Here is a 21709-nt window from a genome sequence, read left to right on the forward strand (position 1 = left end):
TATCTAGTAGAATGGCCCGCGGCCATTGGTGGCCATTGTAGTTGTATGTATACTTTCGTTAAAAAGCTTTTATGTACGTAAGAAGTACTAAGTCAATCACTAGTAGATTTCATGTGACCGTTTTTATGTTACGGACTAAGTCATTTGAAATCAGTGAAGAATAGATGCTTCTTCTAATGACTAAAGCGGCCGTACATGCCTTATGCCTATGCATGGATCCAAAACCTTGCATAAGTTTGCAAGTTTCTTGCCATTAGCATTTATGAAAAGTTTCTGTGAATGGGTTTGATGCCTTCATTTACCATTTATCTTAAGTGCATTTGTCACATGTTGACAAGGTCATCCATCCCAAACAGTGTAAAAATCCGAAAGAAGAATAATAGTTTTGGTCCCTAAAGTTTGGATGTTCCACTAGTGTTCCCAAAGTTCAACAAGAACAAACCTTTCATCCATAGCATTTTCAATTTTTACAAAGGAAAATAAAATTAGTATAATTGTTAGAGATATTAATCACATGGAAAATAGTTAAAACAGTGAAACAAATGATCTAAAAGGGTTTGCTCAAATGGATTGTCACTGTCTAACAAACATCAATCTTCCTCAAATATTGCTAACTGAAACGGCAATGAATGTTAGGGCCGAAGTCAGAAATTTGTAAATGCTGATTGGCAATTGATTTAAGGAGTTTTTATCTTATTATCTTGACTAACATCCACATGATGATTGCCCAAACGTTGTTACTTGTTCTTTTTTGGTAGAAATTGAAACATTAAATATCAAATCACATCAATTTCCTATTTAGTTTGCTAACTGGAATCTTTGCGAGTCAAATTTGCCATTATTGAAACATTTGTGATTAGTTTGAAATATGCTAAACTTTCTGGACCAAAACCAAAAGTGAGTAAACTGAAAGTCCAAAATCTAAAGATATCATATTCAAGTCTCAACTTAGCGTTTGTCTAAGGATATTAATCGGTAAGAATATTAGTTTGGTGACTATGAGATTCTTAGTTCAATTTTCAAATTCTCTTCCTTTTTTCTTCCCTTTATAAGAGTTGAATTTTCTCCTTGAAAAAAATATTCCTCAGGCACAATAGTATTCTAACCACAAAAAGAGATGGAATGCAACTAAAAATTCGAACTTCGCTGCCTTCGTGTACAAAAACCAAATGTTCTTGACACAAGAAACAGGAGAGATGGGACATTATCCCAAACTCATGTTCACCCCATAATAAATACAAGGTATTTCTTAGATGGTGTCATAATTACAGAAAATTGCCACAAAAGGGGTTGACAGACATTAAAATTCTAAAGTTATTGTTTGATTTGCAGTGGTAGAGTCATGACATTTATTTGGGGGATGCAGTAATTTTAGGTTAATCTTACAACGTGTGGTTTTGGGGTTTTTAACGCAACTAAGTGTTTATTAAAATTTGATAGGCATGAATCAATTTATTCAATATTATAAAAATAAAATAAAACAATTGTTTATCTAGCTTGTTATAATGTTATTTACTATGTGTAGGAGTTTTAGATCATCTAAGGGTATAAAATTATATTTAATATTATGAATTAAACTATAATCTGTACATTTTAATATAGAATAGGTAGATAATGTTCACAATTAAACTATTAAATAAATATTTAATTCACATGTAATTTGTATGTTGGGCATATAAGTGAAGTTCAATTTTATGTAAATAATGTTTATTATAAATAAAATAAAAATAGCACAATATTTTATTTCAAGATTCCATTTAGAAATGGTGAGGGCAAGTATAAAAGATTTTAACACTTGTTGGGGGCAATCGCAGGGTTACAAGGGATATTTTGAAAATTTTTGGGGGAGGGGGGAAGACTGAGGCAGCATTACAAAGGCTAACTTTTTCATAGGCTATTCTATAATTTTCAAAAGATGGAGAGGGTGCAATTCAAGTGAATGTAGCTCCGCTCTTGGTGATTTGCATACACTTGGGAAACACCGAATCTTATTCTTATTGCTTGCCTTTATATAGACCACCAAACAAAGATTCCAGAATAATTACCAATAGGTGAAGCTGCATCCCCTTCTTTCCATGCTGCTCTTTCACTGATCTCCTAATATTTGCAGTAGTAACATAAAAGTAAAAGACCAATCTAGTAACTACTATGGTCAGTTCAGTGGATAAGGAAGAGTTCTTAGAGTCTTTTCCCTTATTAGATTTAGAACTCAATCGAATTCTGTGCCTAACAGTTATGGATAGAAAGGGTGTACTAAAGGGTGAGAGGGGGACAAAGGACCAAATCTAGTATAGAGACCTTAAAAGTATTACCAAGTTTGCTGCTCTAATAAACATGCAATCAAAAAAATAAATGACTTTGGAATTCTTCTTGCTCCTCACACAGCTCAAACATGGGTGATATATTCAAAATATCCCATTACCAAGTTGATGCTCATTATAAATTTCTCACCCATCAGGAGTTCCTAGGCCCTAGCACAATAATGTATACAGTTAGTATAAAATAAAAGTACTTAGCTACAAGGGTTTCTGAATCAGTGAGGTATCTAACTAAATACTCTACATAAATCTAAAGCTGTTTGTGTCAGGATAACTTTACACTCTTAATCGCTGACTAAATGTTTTTGTGAGTGGCTAATTGTCATAAGAACTATTCTTTTCACTCATTGCGGGTGTTTTTCATATATTTATTTGACAGGATGGTGAATTCTTCCGGAATAAGTGGAATTAGTCAAAGGAAGCGCAAAAAGATTGATGCCGCAGGTCAAAAGGATAAACAATAATTTATACTATGTATATAAATTTTACATTACTCTCTTGGATGAAGGAGCATTTTTTAGGTGAATAACTAGTTGATCCCTAATCATCCTAGAGACTAGTTGAAGTACCAAATATTAATTGCTATAGTTAAATGCTAGTTGATGTAGTTTTTTTTATTGGAATTACTAAAAGACTAGTGGAAGAAAATTCATCCTAGAGTCTAGTGGAAGAAAATGTTGATCCCTAAGAATCCTGGAGACTAGTGGAATTACTAAATGTCTTTTTTAAATGTTGATGCTTAATCATACTAGAGACTAGTGGAAAAAAAAAATTCATGACACAGAAAATGGTTATGCATGAGACTCCAAAAATAGTATGACATCTCTTTTATTGGAATTACTAAAAGCTCTTCTGTATGGACTTGATGCATTTGTTTACCATTTGTGTCGGTATAATCTTGTTACAGAAATTGAACTCTTTCCATTTTTTTTGGTGGAAGCAATATACTCAAAAATTTTAATGAAAGTATACGATTGAAGCAAAAATACAAACTATCTCATTTTCAAAAGTCTCACATAAGTACTTCTTTTATTATTTCTGATGCACAAAAAATTTTGAATTAATCTTCTTACACTAAAACTGTTTATGTTATTAGATTTAAATGTGTGCCACATGTATAAAATTTTGATTTCCAAAGTCTAAGTTTGAACGTGTAGTATGCTTCCAAACTCATTATATTGTATACACTTTTTATGGGTAAGTTTTCATTCATTCTTGAACTTGAGATGTATCAGCATAATAAGTTTTAGGGAGAATTGTAATTTTGGTCCCCAATCTATAATGTATGTGCGAAATTATCTCCAATCTATTTTGAAAATCTATTTTGGTCCCCAATCTATTCTGGGGATTTGAAGGCGGCGGCCAACAAGAGGAGTAATTTGGATTGTGAGATTACCCCTTTCATGTCTTTGTTTAATAAAACAAAAGGCAAGAGAAAGCTGAAAATATTAAAAAACGTGTTTTAGAAATTAAAAAATTGAAAAAGGGGTTTTAGGTGCTGGCACGTGATCTCACGTGACTTAGTTCCGATTGAAATTGAAGAGATTCCGTCAATTGTCCACTTTAGCGCAAAATTGAATAGATTGGGGACCAAAATTGATTTTCGAAATAGATTTGGGATAATTTCGCACATACACTATAGATTGGGGACCAAAATTACAATTCTCCCTAAGTTTTATGTTTTTTGGAAGAAAATTTAAATATACTTGATGGGAACAACCACCCCCCCCCCAAAGTTCTAGATTTTTAGGGTAAAATACCAAAAAACTCCCCTGTGATTTGCCAAATGTACACTTTACCTCCCTATGATTTGAAAACCTACAATTTAACTCTCTGTCATTTTAACTAAAGTGAAAGTCTGACAGAAAACATCTACAATAACGGTATTTGATTGCCACGGACTTCTACTAAGAGCTGTGGTTGCGATAATATTTTCACTTGCCAAAGATACCCTTGTGTGTTTCCAAACCATAGGGAGGTAAAGTGTACATTTCGCATACCACAGGGAGGTTTTTGGTATTTTACCCATTCTCCAATGCACGAAACATTCTTCCAAGGGATTGACTTATAGAGGGGCAATTTTGACATTTTCCGTTCAGACGTTAGTTTAGATGTTTTCCGTCAGACTTTCACTTGAGTTGAAATGACATGGAGTTAAATTGTAGGTTTTCAAACCATAGGGAGGTAAAGTGTACATTTGACAAACTACAAGGGGATTTTTGGTATTTTACCCAGATTTTTATGATGTGTATGAAAGAACACACTCATTAAGAAAGCAAAAAAAAAAAAATCAGTAATAAATCTCCTGAAGTTCTAGACAAAAGGGGGGGAAAAGGTAGCTATAACCCCTTTTTTCCACACTGCTCGGCACTCTTGTGCATGATATACATGCAAATGCAAATGAAATTCTTTCAACTTTCATAAATGAAAGCACTAGAATATGATATTAAATTTGTTTCCTTAAAGCGCCAAAAAAAAAAAAGACATATAACTATTAAAATATTGAAAAAGGAAAAACCACAAGAGGGAGAGCATCGATTTCCTCTATTAATATCATTTCCCATTTTCTACCTTTCGTAAGCAACACAAACACTTATTACACACATAAACACACTCCTTAAGTACGCAAACACAAATGGCAGAAAAGGGAAAGCTAGGCAAGGGAAAGAATGCAAAGAATAAAGAAGACGTGGTGGAAGGTGGAGAAAGTAGTGGTGAAAGTTTCCAAAAGAAGATTGGAATTTCAATCCCCAAGGAGAAGGAGCATGTCTCTACCAAAGTGTTTAAATCAGTAGGCAAATGTTTTTCTGGTCTTGTCAAAGCGGACAAGGGCAAACCCAAGATCAATCTTGGTGAAGGTAACCAGGGTACCTGAATGACTAGCTATCAATATCAGCAGCATATGCTGATACTCATCTTGTTTCCTGCTGGATAACAACTGGGAAGTAGTACTCATCTTATAAATAAATAAGTACTTCTATATGCTCATCTTGTTATTTATGTAAATCACTTATATATAAATAAGAACATTTATATCAGCAGCGTATGCTGATGCTTATCTTGTTTCCTGGCCAATTACTGGCTTGTTATATGCGAACTGCTAATATAAGAACATTTTAAGGGTATTAATGTTTATTTCTTTCTTTTTAACTGCGTATATGTTCCTGTATTAAATATAGCAATAGTTTAATAATGTTTTCTCTTGGTTTCCTTGTTTCATTTTCCATAAACTTCGATAAGGATCAGGTATCCCAGAAGTAAGTCGAGAATTGGATCAATGATCGCGTAAGTTACTCATGCCGCTAATTTACAAAGATTTGTAAATGCTATGCAAATTTGGCTGTATTTATAATATCATAAGGATAAATTAGTCCAAATATTGTTATATTGGTAGTAGGGGCAAATTAGTCAAAAAAATTTTAAATTAAATAGTAAGAGCAAAATAGTCCATTCATATTATATTATCATGTGAGAGTAGGATTATATAATTATAAGCGCATAAATTTAAATTTTTTGTAAGGATAAATTAATCTAAAATTTTATCATCCTATCTGTTAGTCATCTCGGGATAACTAACCCCATCTCCCCCTTTGAGATTATTTCATCCCATGAATAGGGAATTAATTGGATTAGGTAGAATATGTCATCCCATGTATAAAATGCAACCAAACATGAGATGACTTAGGATGATTAATCCAATCATGTGTCATCCCATGAACCAAACGGACCCTAAGTTCTTATGTATCGAAATCAAGAAAAATAGTTCCCTTTTTTCTATTTTGTGCCCTAAAAGCAAACTATAAGCACATGAATTAAGGAGGTGGGCCCATTAAAAATTTCAAAAAATTTTATCCACCCCTGAATTCAAGAAATTTTAGCTATCAAATTCAAACTTCTACATGCAACTAAACACCGAACCTACCTCTTATCCTATGCCCTTAGGTACACAATATAAGCGGATAAAAATAAGCAATAATAAATAACTAGATCTTTTGAAACAAAAAAGCCAAAGAACTCTTTTCTCCTACTTTTCTCTAAAACCCTTTCAGTTTCAGTCAAAATCTCCTTTATCTCTCCCATGGGGGAAAAATCAAATCTAGTTTTTCCCCATGAGAGGGAGCATTCTTTCTAGGTTTTAGTTTCTCTTGTTTGAATAAAATATTCCCTCGTAAGGTTTTCTAATGAGAGATTCTTCTCTCTTAGGATCTAATAGTGAAAGTTTCACTCCTAGATTGTTCTAATACGAGTTTCTTCTCTCTTAAAGTGTTTTAGTAAGAGTTTTATTCTTTTCTGAGTTTTTCCTTATGAGAGTTTTTTTTAGTGTTTATATTTTTTTGTGAATTTTGAGATTGTGTAAATCTAGAATCTAGTTTCTCAAATATGCAATTTCTCCATTATTGTTAGATCTAAATTTCTCTTTAGACTTGAACTAGTTTTAATTAGATCTTCTTCAATAACTTTGATTTCGTACTTTAGTTCCCCAATGTTTTGATTCCGAATCATTATATTCACCTAATTTATAAATAGTGATAATAAGAGTTTTTGCATGAATTGAGATCCAAATTAGGATGAAATAGTATTAAATAGATAATAAGAATTCTAATTAAATCTTTTTCTTCTTTTCTTATTTTTATTCATTTACTCATATTTTTTTTTTCTTTTGTATAGTTAGTCTCAAATTTGGTATAAGATATGTATCTTATTGTTTCTCACTATTAATTGAAATACTTTGTACTAGCACAACATGATCATGGACTAAATAGCATATCTATATTAAATAAGTTATAATTGGACGATAATATACCAATAATAAATAAAATATAAATTAGTGGAAGAGAAAAAGAATTCTAATTTATAATCTAAGTTTATTATAGTTACTATTATAAAAATTGTTGCATGTTTTGTACACATAGATTTCAAATTCTTGTAGTTAGCCATTATACTTATAAAAATTAGTGAATAAGTATCAATGTGAAATAATTTTAAGAATTCTTAAAAAAATGATGTTTTATTTTTTGTTGTCTTTCCTGCGGATGAAAAACTAACTTTCTACTATTTTAGTTTGAAAACATTTATTTTGATATCTTTGTACCTTGATAATTATTCAGTGGTTTTATATAATGTGTATGAAATATCAACTTCATTTCAAATTCAATTGATAACTTATTAAAATGCCAAAAAGGTCAACTTAATTTACATAAAGTACATATTCCTTACATTTTAAAGTGATATTTAATTAATTTTTTTCATTATCATTAGAAATAAAAATAATAAAATTCATTATCGGTTAATTATTTGAGACTAACTATGCAAAAGAAAAGAAACATATGATATATTATTAGCATAAATAAATGAAATAAAATTTTAGAAAAAGAAGAGCATGAAGTTTATTTAGAAATATTATTACCCATTTAATATTATTTCATTCTAATTTGCATTTCAATTCACGCTAAACACTTAATGTCACTATTAAAAAATTGAAAAATATAATGATTCAGAGTCAAAACATTAGGCACCAAAAATGCATAGTTAAAGTTGTTAACTAATGGCAATTTGATGTTGACTATTAATCATTATTCCATTTCCATTAGCTGTTCTAAATCTGCCTAAAATCACAAATTTTGGGAATTAGATTTGTTTTGGCCAAAATATTGGAGACCAATTTTATACACAGGCCAAACATTGCGGACCAAAGCTGCAAGATTTTTTTAAGAACGAAAACCTGTAGATGTAACTGAGTTTTCATCATAGTGGTTATACAACTGCTATTCATTTTAAGAACGAAAACCTGTAGATGTAACTGAGTCTTCCATTCATTTTTACATCAGAGTACTTTTCAACAAATATTTTGGCAAAGAAAGTTGAGTAAGAATTTCTACTGAAATTAGTCAATCGATCTAATCATTTAAGTGTAGGCTCTAATTGAAAAGAATAACAGTAGCATCACATTGTCAAAATAAAATAAACAAATTAGGCTTCAAAGAAAAACTAGCTTCTTAATTAGTTTATCCTGCTCTATCTTGTGACCGCACATTTTCTTCTCTCTTGCTTCCTTGGCCAATATCGATTGCATACAGAACAACTAATCCGTTACCTTAAATCAATGGGTGTACCGGATACTGAAGCCAAAAATAAATGACTCAAAATTTCATGTCATTTATATAGAAATAAAATTTGCATAAAAATCTTTAGAAGGGCAATACCTACGCAATACCACATACTCAAATTAAAAGCACAAAATACCAACGTACTTCTTAGAGAAAAGTTTTTGCGTAAAGAAAGGAAAAATTGGTAAATAACTATTTTGTGAATCATGTTTATGGTAAATTACGAATCATGTTTATGTATTTTTCTTTTGGTAAATCACTAAATTATGGTGCAGAAACATAGAAGTTGTTAATGTGAAACCCGCGATTTTTGGCCCCTATTTTATTATGGCATTATTGTAATTTTTTTTCCAATTAATTAAAAAGATAAAATTTGCTAGGTAAAAGAAAAAAAAAATAAATAAAGTAACTGTAGGATGGGCTAATGGGCTCTAATAAAGTAAAACTCTGACTCAAGTCACCTATCAGTAAGTATTGCTAGGGTTAGAATTTTACTAAAACCCTAGACAGAAAAATAACCCTAGTCTTACCTCTCTTTCGTCTACCTCCCTAGAGCAAGAGCCGTCAGAAGGGAGGGAAGGAGAAGCAGGCGACACCGTCAATCGATCCGACGACTAGGCACCTAAACCTGTAAGTTTCGAGTTCACGTAAGAAAACTTCTTTTTGGTTGTAAACGCTTTAGTAGTGGTATTAATTAGGAAATCTTATGGACATGTATTATTGCTATATAGGTTTAGATATATATGTTTCAATAAGATTCACATCTGGATTAATGGAAATAGGGGGGGTTGATTTTAATCCTGATTTTTGGGGTGTTTGAATCTGTTTAAAAGAAGGGAAAAAAAAAAAAAAAAAAAAGGGGAAAGGGAAGAGCAGCGGCGGCTGCCGCTGCTCTGTTTCGGCCAGGGCGATGCAGAAGCAACGCCACAAGAAGAATTCCAAAGGTTGGCCATTCGGCCAACCCAAGGCTAAGAAATAAAAAAAAAAAAAAAAAAAAAACATTAGATGTTGTCGCCAGCACTTGCTGGCGACAATGGAGCAATTTGGGTCGCCAGGCTCTCTGGCGACCATGGTTGGCCATGGTTGGCCATTGGCCAACCAAGGGCCCCACTAGAAAAAAAAAATATAAATATTAATAATAAAATAAAATAAAATGAAAAATAATGATAACAATAAACAAAAATAAATAAGTAAAGAGAGAGCAATTTAAACTTGGACCAAACTATAGTATAAAGATTTAGTAAATATTTAACAAATAGATTTTGAATATAACTAACCCATTTTTATAGTATATTGTGGATATTAAAATTTAGGACCCAATCTAATATAATTGTTGGAAGTGAGGGTTAGTCATTTGAAATATTACCTTATTAATTAAGTCTAAGGTACTTAAATAGAAATTTAAAACATTTTAACCAAGCCTTATTAGATTAAGTTGTACAAGATAAGATAAGCTTTAGATTGTTGAACGAAGTGCTTAAAATGATAATAATAATAGTAATAATAATATGGAGGAAACAAATAAAGATTGTTAACGAAGGTATGAATATAAATACAAGTGCAATAACTTAAGACAATAATTATAATGATAAGTCAATATATATATAGGTACATATATACATAAATAATAGTAACACCTACACACGCACAAAGGTGAAAATAAAGTGAAAGGTAATAGTAACTAATTAATAAATATATATATATATATAAGTGGTAATAAAGCAAAGTAGCGACGTCAAGGACGATAATAATAATAAGTAATTATGATTTATAAATATGTATAGTAAGATAACGGTCAAGATAATAAATATGATTATGAATAATTATTTTATATTGAATTGGGAAACTTTACGAAAGGAGAACTTTCCAAATTAAGAAACTTTCCAAAAATAGAGGCTTTCCAAATTAGGAAACCTTCCAAAAATGGGAATCACCCCAGTTTTGAGGGAGGTGCTATTAGGATCCATTTAATGGTCTAGGAGGTGAATCTTATGCTTGCTTAGAGGTTGTATATTTATGCATCTATAGGAAGTAACAACTAATTAGGGAACTCATGCATTTGATAGGTACGAAACAAGAACCTAAGGTAGTTCCACTCGAGCAGCCAAACAGAGGTAGGTGGTACTTACCCTTCTGAGATTTCAAATGTGCAGAATGAGATCCTTGTTTTCAATACTATTTTGTTGTGTTGACTCGAAAGGTGTTTGATTAAATGCTTTACTTGGATATTTATGAAAGCTATATTTTACCATACAAAAATGGACCGTGTGACTTATTTGAAAAGTTTTGATATGCTCTTATATACAAAATGAGCCGAATCTTTTATGAAAGTAAAGATTTATGTATATGATATATGAAATGAATTTTGACAAGTAAAGCTCAGAGCAGTCATGGAATAGACGGTAGGGGCTATAGTCCTGTATAATCGCCATGGTAGCCTGGTATAGAGTCCGGCCGATTGGTAAGGTCATGGTAGCCTGGTATAGAGTCCGGCCGATTGACCCAAATATGAATGAGACCAATCGGTAGTCATGGAACTTATTGGTCGCCCACCTAGAAGGGGTTTAATCTCTAGGCTGAGTACTCAGTAGCCGGTCATTACATGTACTTGTTATGAGCTGATATGAAAGAATGATTTATAAGCTGATATGGAATGAAGTTATGAACTGATTTGAAATGAGGATTATGAACTGATATGAATTGATTATGAACGGATATGACGGGATTTGTGATTTGACGAGATGATTTATGACTTTACGATTTCTCATGTACAACTATCCATAAGATGCTTTCAAGTTGCTTGCCATCCTTTACTACTGTTTGCTTTACAAATGACGTTATTTTCAAAATTTCGGATGTGATTGATATGCAAACGATTTGAGTTATACTTATATTTGTATATGTATCTATAAAATCAAGAGTGCATGGTCCAACAGAGGGGTAAATATTACCTACTGAGCGATGTGTCGCTCAACCCACTCCTACCATTTTTGCAGATTTCGAGGAGTATGAATTGGTTTACGTAGAAGACCCTGAGGATGACTTTTATTAGCATTAGATGAATGGAAGTTGGCAGGCTAGCTACCTCTAGTTGCTAGTCTTATTTACTTTTGTTTCCGCTGTTTCAATAAATGTACGAACATCTTGAGTATTCGTAGACTTCCTTTTATATGTAATTCGAACCGCATTTTATTTGTTCAAATTATTTAGTACTGTCAAGTTAAATTAGTTAGTGTAGCCTTGTATTCCTGAGTGGGACTTGGGAGTACGGCGAATGTCATGTGATGGGCACGTGCGGGCTCGGGGCGTGACATTTTTAGTGGTATCAGAGCTTAGGTTATATGGTCCAGAAGCATGTGAAATGGTTTTTGAGGTATTAGGGGTTTTGAGAATTGAAATGAGATGAAAAGAAAAAGAGGATTAAAGGAGATAAGAGATTCATGTGATTTTTAATCAAAGTTTAGGTTATGCGATATAGATGTATGTTGACTGATATTTGTAATATTAGTGATTTTAGAAAATGGGAATGAGGTTGGATAGAATATTGTGAAATAAGAGATTTTCATAATATTTAATGATAACAGAGTTTGAGGTACGATTTACTCTTTAGATGAAGTATATCCTAGGAAATGATCAATTGTGACCAAATAAATAGGCTTGAAAATTTGCATGTGTGAATAGTTGAAATGGTACAATTGGTGTTTATGAGGTCCTTTTATTGGATGTAATTTTGGTAGTACACTCTACGTTTAAGATGTCGGACGTGTAGGAAATATTATGTGTATTTGAAGTATTGTCTATTGGAAATTAAAAGGTAATGGATAAATAAATCAAAAGAAATAAGAGATTGCTGTGATTTTTTTTTTAGTTGTATCAGAGCTTTGATTTTATAATCTGAAAGTGTGAGAAATGATGCTTGGATATTAATGATTTTGGAAATGGAAAGGAGATGCCAAACGATCAAGAGATTCTTATGATATTTAGTAGTATTATAGCTCAAGTTGTAATAGTTGGAAGTAGGTATAAAGATACTGAAGATATTTGTGATTTTGAGAATTGGAATGAAATGGATAAGGGATTAAAAGAAAATAAGTGACTCCATAGCATTTAATGGTATTAGAATTTTATGTTACGAATTTACTGGAATGACCTCAGGTATTGAGATGATGATTACTTTTAGTAAGTAAGTGGTGACTATATATATATGTTAAGTTGAAAAGGTAACCAAGCCCACCTACTAGATATGATTGACACTTACAAAAAAAAAAAAAAAAGAATAATAATAATAAAAGGGTACTTAGGGTGTTCTTTTTGTAAGTTTTGATCTCTGTAGTACATTTCAAGTTTATCATTTAGGATGTCAGATCTATGGATAATCTTATGTCTAATTGAAGTCTAGTATAGAGAAAACTGAAAATATTGAGGAAATTAGAGTGCACAACGAAAGTTTGAATGATCAACAATATGATGTCATCGAACGCAGGCAATACACGTTGGATCTTGGAATTTTGTTGACTCATTTGAGGTTTATGATAATTAGATCTAACGCTCAAGACATTTATTAAACTAGTTGATATTATTAGTTCAAGTAGTGTTACATCATGATCAGGCAAAAATATTTATAAATTTCTTACAATATATAATTTTACATACATTTTACCTAAAAATGAGTAAATGGTGAAACCGAAATTTTATTTGCACAAATAGTTTTTAATCAGAATTTTTAAATATGTACCTTTACCTTACAGTTGCTTGGTAAATATAGTTTCTAAATATGTATGTATATATCTATAAAAAAAAGAATAAATATATTGAATAACTATATCCTACAATCTTGTGCAAAATATTTGTTTTTATACTCACCCAATCTCAAAAAGAGCTTTAGATAAAAGTATTCTACAAAAAAAAAAAAAATTTTTCCTTATCGTATAGAAAATCTAACAATAATTCTTGATAAATTCTCTTTGTACTCTAAATTCTAATGCTGTAAGAAGTATAGTTGGTTGACTTATGTATTTCAAACACTGTCAGTTTCTAAACCTGTATGAGTTCGAAATTCTATACATAGATAAATATTTAACCAAAGTTATGATAAAGTTATTATATTCAAATATGAGAATTTGATAATAATTTTTGCATAAAATTTTCTAAATTTTTGTATCATCAAAAAGTTTGTGAAATGATATTTGAGATATTAATAATTTCAAAAATTGAATTGAGCTAGGAAAAAAAAATGACCAAAGGAAATAAGATTCCCATGACAGTTTTAGGTTATAAGATCTGAAAATAGGAGTGATGCTATTTGAGGTATTATTGATCTCTTTGAAATTTGAAATGAGATAGATATGAAATTTGAGGGAAATAAGGGATTTCCATCACCAATTACAAATACAGTGGGCAGGAACCCATATATCGAGATAAGGATTATTTTGTGATAGTGGATAAGTAAGTTGTGATAAAATGTGTGACAAAAGAAGAAATGGTACTGTTAGAGCCTCTGGTATCTTTTCTATAGGTTGATCTTTATAGAGCATTATAAGTCGATATTTAGAATGCTGGATTTGTGAGAGATATTATGACCATCTGAGCTATATAAATATGAGGATGAAAGGTATTAAGAAATTAAGAGTGCGCAGCAGAAGTTTGATGGAATTAAATAAGGGAATCCAATTTAGACATTGTGGGAATAATTCCCAAGATGTATTGCAAGAACATTAGAAATTTTGTTAACTTGTTTCGATGTTTATGTTTTCTGGGTTTCGAGGGTGAAACCTTTAAAAAGAGGGAGAGTGTGATATCTAGTCTAAAATGAATTGTGAAAGTAGTGTCGAATTAGGACCCTAAATTCATGTCTAGATTTTTTTGATCGACCTACCAAGATATTATGGGGACTGACCTGAGATTAAGTACCGTCTTACACCCCCAAAAGGATAGATAGTCAGAAAGGATCGTACAGACATTGGAAGATATGCTAAGAACTTATGCTCTAGACTTCTCGGATAATTGGGATAGGTTATAAAACTAATGGAATTCTCATATAACAATAGCTATCATAGCGAGACCGGCATGGCACCATTCGAGGCATTGTATGGACGAAAGTGTGGATTTCCCTTATATTGGGATGAAATAGGTGAGAAGCTGATCACTGGTCTTGATTTGGTGGAACGAACTTTGGAGAAAATTAAGATCATTCGAGAAAGACTAAAGGTAGCTCAGGACCGAAATGAGAGTTGGGCGGATTTAAAGAGAAGACCTTTAGAATTTCAAACGGGAGAAAAAGTATATTTGAAAGCATCCCCCACCAAGGGAGTGATGAGATTTGGAAGAAGTAGCAAGTTAAGTCCAAGGTATGTACGACCTTACGAAATACTGGATAAAGTTGGACCTCTGGCATATCGACTGGCTCTCCCACCTGCTTTGTCAAGGATACACAACGTGTTCCATGTCTCCCAACTAAGAAGGTATGTATCAGACCCGAGTCATATTTTGGAAGACCAATCCGTCGAGGTGAAGGAGAACTTATCGGTGGAGGAAGTTCCTTTAAGAATCGTAGACCGCAAGGATCAAGTGCTAAGGAGAAGGACCATACCCTACGTCAAGGTGCAATGGACGAATCATACACCACGAGAGGCAACGTGGGAGTTAGAAGAGGACATGCAGAATAGGTACCCATATCTTTTTGATCAAGGTACGCAAGTTTCGGGGACGAAACTTTTCATAAGGGGGGTAGAATGTGAAACCCGCGATTTTTGGCCCCTATTTTATTATGGCATTATTGTAATTTTTTTTCCAATTAATTAAAAAGATAAAATTTGCTAGGTAAAAGAAAAAAAAAATAAATAAAGTAACTGTAGGATGGGCTAATGGGCTCTAATAAAGTAAAACTCTGACTCAAGTCACCTATCAGTAAGTATTGCTAGGGTTAGAATTTTACTAAAACCCTAGACAGAAAAATAACCCTAGTCTTACCTCTCTTTCGTCTACCTCCCTAGAGCAAGAGCCGTCAGAAGGGAGGGAAGGAGAAGCAGGCGACACCGTCAATCGATCCGACGACTAGGCACCTAAACCTGTAAGTTTCGAGTTCACGTAAGAAAACTTCTTTTTGGTTGTAAACGCTTTAGTAGTGGTATTAATTAGGAAATCTTATGGACATGTATTATTGCTATATAGGTTTAGATATATATGTTTCAATAAGATTCACATCTGGATTAATGGAAATAGGGGGGGTTGATTTTAATCCTGATTTTTGGGGTGTTTGAATCTGTTTAAAAGAAGGGAAAAAAAAAAAAAAAAAAGGGGAAAGGGAAGAGCAGCGGCGGCTGCCGCTGCTCTGTTTCGGCCAGGGCGATGCAGAAGCAACGCCACAAGAAGAATTCCAAAGGTTGGCCATTCGGCCAACCCAAGGCTAAGAAATAAAAAAAAAAAAAAAAAAAAAACATTAGATGTTGTCGCCAGCACTTGCTGGCGACAATGGAGCAATTTGGGTCGCCAGGCTCTCTGGCGACCATGGTTGGCCATGGTTGGCCATTGGCCAACCAAGGGCCCCACTAGAAAAAAAAAATATAAATATTAATAATAAAATAAAATAAAATGAAAAATAATGATAACAATAAACAAAAATAAATAAGTAAAGAGAGAGCAATTTAAACTTGGACCAAACTATAGTATAAAGATTTAGTAAATATTTAACAAATAGATTTTGAATATAACTAACCCATTTTTATAGTATATTGTGGATATTAAAATTTAGGACCCAATCTAATATAATTGTTGGAAGTGAGGGTTAGTCATTTGAAATATTACCTTATTAATTAAGTCTAAGGTACTTAAATAGAAATTTAAAACATTTTAACCAAGCCTTATTAGATTAAGTTGTACAAGATAAGATAAGCTTTAGATTGTTGAACGAAGTGCTTAAAATGATAATAATAATAGTAATAATAATATGGAGGAAACAAATAAAGATTGTTAACGAAGGTATGAATATAAATACAAGTGCAATAACTTAAGACAATAATTATAATGATAAGTCAATATATATATAGGTACATATATACATAAATAATAGTAACACCTACACACGCACAAAGGTGAAAATAAAGTGAAAGGTAATAGTAACTAATTAATAAATATATATATATATATAAGTGGTAATAAAGCAAAGTAGCGACGTCAAGGACGATAATAATAATAAGTAATTATGATTTATAAATATGTATAGTAAGATAACGGTCAAGATAATAAATATGATTATGAATAATTATTTTATATTGAATTGGGAAACTTTACGAAAGGAGAACTTTCCAAATTAAGAAACTTTCCAAAAATAGAGGCTTTCCAAATTAGGAAACCTTCCAAAAATGGGAATCACCCCAGTTTTGAGGGAGGTGCTATTAGGATCCATTTAATGGTCTAGGAGGTGAATCTTATGCTTGCTTAGAGGTTGTATATTTATGCATCTATAGGAAGTAACAACTAATTAGGGAACTCATGCATTTGATAGGTACGAAACAAGAACCTAAGGTAGTTCCACTCGAGCAGCCAAACAGAGGTAGGTGGTACTTACCCTTCTGAGATTTCAAATGTGCAGAATGAGATCCTTGTTTTCAATACTATTTTGTTGTGTTGACTCGAAAGGTGTTTGATTAAATGCTTTACTTGGATATTTATGAAAGCTATATTTTACCATACAAAAATGGACCGTGTGACTTATTTGAAAAGTTTTGATATGCTCTTATATACAAAATGAGCCGAATCTTTTATGAAAGTAAAGATTTATGTATATGATATATGAAATGAATTTTGACAAGTAAAGCTCAGAGCAGTCATGGAATAGACGGTAGGGGCTATAGTCCTGTATAATCGCCATGGTAGCCTGGTATAGAGTCCGGCCGATTGGTAAGGTCATGGTAGCCTGGTATAGAGTCCGGCCGATTGACCCAAATATGAATGAGACCAATCGGTAGTCATGGAACTTATTGGTCGCCCACCTAGAAGGGGTTTAATCTCTAGGCTGAGTACTCAGTAGCCGGTCATTACATGTACTTGTTATGAGCTGATATGAAAGAATGATTTATAAGCTGATATGGAATGAAGTTATGAACTGATTTGAAATGAGGATTATGAACTGATATGAATTGATTATGAACGGATATGACGGGATTTGTGATTTGACGAGATGATTTATGACTTTACGATTTCTCATGTACAACTATCCATAAGATGCTTTCAAGTTGCTTGCCATCCTTTACTACTGTTTGCTTTACAAATGACGTTATTTTCAAAATTTCGGATGTGATTGATATGCAAACGATTTGAGTTATACTTATATTTGTATATGTATCTATAAAATCAAGAGTGCATGGTCCAACAGAGGGGTAAATATTACCTACTGAGCGATGTGTCGCTCAACCCACTCCTACCATTTTTGCAGATTTCGAGGAGTATGAATTGGTTTACGTAGAAGACCCTGAGGATGACTTTTATTAGCATTAGATGAATGGAAGTTGGCAGGCTAGCTACCTCTAGTTGCTAGTCTTATTTACTTTTGTTTCCGCTGTTTCAATAAATGTACGAACATCTTGAGTATTCGTAGACTTCCTTTTATATGTAATTCGAACCGCATTTTATTTGTTCAAATTATTTAGTACTGTCAAGTTAAATTAGTTAGTGTAGCCTTGTATTCCTGAGTGGGACTTGGGAGTACGGCGAATGTCATGTGATGGGCACGTGCGGGCTCGGGGCGTGACAGTTAAACTCTTAAATGTATTTGCGAAAGCCCTTGAGATTACTGGGCTACTAGTATGATTTGAATTTTTTTTAAAATTCAATTTTCCTACTAATTGCTATAGTATGGCATTTGCAACATAATTAGCCTACGAAAGGAATGTAACTTTCTTCTACGTCGTATAAATTTTAAGGTCTTTGCTCCTCTTCTTTCCGAGGCTTTTTAAAAAAATAATAATAATTTCCCAAGCACATCAAATACTTTTTTTCTGGGTAAGCACATCAATTTAATTTAGCCTTAATTCCTTTTCGCCAATTTCATAGACATTTGATGCTTTATTATCAACAATTGTTGTACAAATATAAATCCCTCCTTGTGCTCTAATGCCCATGTTCTAGATTGGTGCTCGAGCCTAAAAAATTGAATCTGTGGCAAAAGAGAAAGAAGAAATGAAAAGCCAACATAAATGTGAATCCACCACTACTGTCTATCTGATAATAAAAGGGACACTCTACGTTTTTGCATTTGCAAGAAATTACTCTGGAAATATAAAAAAACAAATTGACTGAAAAAATAAGGCATTAGGGAAACATGCAAAAAGAGTTACACCAAGAGGGCTACTCGATCACTTTTCAGTAGTAATAATTAAAAAAAAAAAGTATTAATATCCGGTTTGCAAATTCAGTCTTTTACACTGGAACAAAAATTAGTTTTTCTATGCTAAAATGGATAAATTCTTCCCACCCCATTTGGTTGCCCATTGTTGTTAGTTACTCAGAAATGCAGTATTGTCTTGTGCATTCACTTACAGAATATGGAGATATCTATTGCACAAATGCAGTATTGTCTGGCTGAGACTATTAGTTGGGCCGTCATGACCATCAAAGCCGAGTACTTTGCCAATCTAGTTCTTAAATTGGTGCTGGCTGCAGCAGTTTATTTGTATTTGGACCGAAAGAAATCAGAGAATTTTCAAGAATATTTATGTTGATGCCGTTGCTAAACAGAAGCAAATATCCTCTTCGGCAAGGGGTAGGTTGATGTCCATGACAAGGGTTTGCAAGATCTCTATCCTTAACTTATGAGAGTACATGTGTTCTCTATCCTTATTGCCTACAAATGAGGATAGTGGTCTAGATACTTCGCTGCAACTTTGTTTACTCTCTGAATGTTGTTTTCTTTTCAATTGTTCCGATGTCTAGGTTTAACTCTATTGTTATGGTTGTAGACTACGTTTGATGTTGTTTTGCAATAAATTTAACTTACACCCAAATATATATATATATATATATATATATATATATATATATATATATATGATATTCATATAACATCCTTCCCGCTAATTCCTGATTTATGTAACATTTTTCTGGAATTTGAAACACAATAAATGGTCACGCTGCGTGTGAAAAATAACTTTCGTAGCAAACGGTTTAGAACATTTAACTTTTGTGTCTTGTAAGTTATTGTCAATGATATTATGTTTTTGAGTAGATCATTTTGGCATTTTGCTTTCTTCTTTATAAGGAGAAGTCGACTTGTATAATCATGGTTTGATAAAATCCATTAACCTTATCCACGAAATAAGGTAGAATGATAGCTTTCCTGTGTGGCTTTTAAAAACAGTACACAATATTCCATTGACAGTTACCATTTAGTTTGTATATGACTTTGTATGTATCAAGGTTTATGATATATATGAAAGGATGGCTGTTGGCAAAAAAAAAAAAGAAAAAAGGTTATTAATTAAGAAGATAAGACAACCTATGACTTAATGATTAATTTCTCTTTAAAGTACAGAAGTAGTTTTGTGTTTAACGCGGATTTAAGATTCTTCCTATCAACTCAATATCCAATTAGTCAGATGCTAATACTCCTATAAAAATTTCTCTTGTGGGTTCTTGGTCAGAGGCACATGTGAGACGCTTGGAAGTGATTAGGTAAATATTATATCCGGATCTTTACTTTGGCAAGTCAAGATTTGGCATTAGAAGACTTAAACAATTGCTTGTGATATTTCAGAATTCAATGTATGGTAAGTCAAGATTAACTTATTAAGCAAACTTTGTAGGGCCTCTGACTTTTATGTCTTATTAAGTGTTTGACAATATCTTATGACTTGCTTAAGTGATTAAATTATGTTTAAAGAAGAGAAGTAAATACTACGTCAAACGCGGATTTAAGATTCCTAATCCGAGCAACTAAATATTCAATTAGCTTAGAAAAAACAAATAATTTCATGGATCTAGCTCTTTGAAATTTTATTTCCAACTTATTTACAAAAGAGAAATCGTTAATTATATCATTAAAAATTTTCTCAGAGGCAAGACAAGATTTGATTTATGTGACTTAAAAATTGATTGTGATGCTTCAAGAGTCATGTTTTGTTCTTGTAATTTGGCCTTCCACGTTACTCAATTATGTTGAAATTTAATTGTCGTATATTTTGTCAAACATGTAACAAAACTTCTAGGGAGAAGAAGATTAATTCAACACTTGATTATCACTTTGACATCATCAACTTAATAAATTGCCTAAAACCAAAAAGTTACACGACAGTCTCTGACCAGAAAATTCAACGGTTGACTTCAACAAAAGTATTGTACTACATTACTATTATATCGTACTAAACCAGATTCTTTATTGACTAATTTATAATTAAGGTGAGAGTGAATATATGTAATTATGCTTTAGATCCACAAACGGAACGCGCGGGGTTGTTGTCCGCGTTCCTGCATTTCTCGGATTTATGAAAATCGCAAAATCGATCAAGAACTCGTAGAAATAGAAATAGATACTAATAGAAATAGAAATTTCTATCATTTCCAGAAAAAAAAAAAGATCAAGAACTCGTAGACGCGTTAAAACCGGAAACATGCCTATGCTAAAGTTTGGACAAATCATGATATTGACAATGCAACCAAGGGAGTTTGGCTCAATTCTGGTCTCTTTTCTCTTCCATTTCTTACATTGTTTGCAAACTAAAACAGAAAAATAAAGCAAGAGCAAAGGAAAACACAATTAGAAACACTCAGAGCAAATGCTGAGCTTCCTTGCGTTGAAAGCAATGTTTTGAAAATCGGACCGGATCGGACGGTTTGACCGGTTGAACCGCGAACCGGCCATGGCACCGGTCCGGTTCAATGACATTGTTGACTTTGCTAGAAAACCGGTCAAAGACCGGTTGAACCGTGAAAACCGCCGAACCGGATTGAACCAGGCGGTTTTCCGGTTTTCAGATTTCCCTCGTTTTTTTTTTTTTTTTAAAGTTTTACAAAATGCAGCAATCAAGATTCGAACCCAAGACCTTTGTAATAATAGACCAATGTATTAACCGTTGCACCATCACATTTTATTAGTTTTTTATGATAACTTATTTATATAAAGCAAACACTCATATTTCTTTTTTCCATTTTTCTTACAAAATCTCATCCCCTCATGGCTCTTTCTTTTTAATTTTCAACTCTCTCTCTCTCTCTCTATCCTCTTTTCTTTTGTCACTCCCTTTTTAATCAAACATCTTTATTTTTAATTTATTGATGTTTTCTTCCATCTTT

The 21709-nt window shown here is 32.5% G+C and overlaps 1 protein-coding gene across 1 annotated transcript; it reads left to right on the forward strand.

Annotated features, from left to right (window-relative positions):
- Positions 1-14491: 14491 nt before the first annotated feature.
- LOC140015262 (uncharacterized) lies at positions 14492-15684 on the forward strand. Its single transcript, XM_072067193.1, has 2 exons — positions 14492-15113; positions 15596-15684. The coding sequence occupies exons 1-2, from the start codon at positions 14492-14494 to the stop codon at positions 15682-15684; spliced, it is 711 nt and encodes a 236-aa protein (XP_071923294.1).
- The last annotated feature ends 6025 nt before the right edge of the window (positions 15685-21709 follow it).

The sequence above is a fragment of the Coffea arabica genome, chromosome 10e (assembly GCF_036785885.1).
Source record: "Coffea arabica cultivar ET-39 chromosome 10e, Coffea Arabica ET-39 HiFi, whole genome shotgun sequence".
In the NCBI taxonomy this organism is placed as follows: domain Eukaryota; kingdom Viridiplantae; phylum Streptophyta; class Magnoliopsida; order Gentianales; family Rubiaceae; genus Coffea; species Coffea arabica.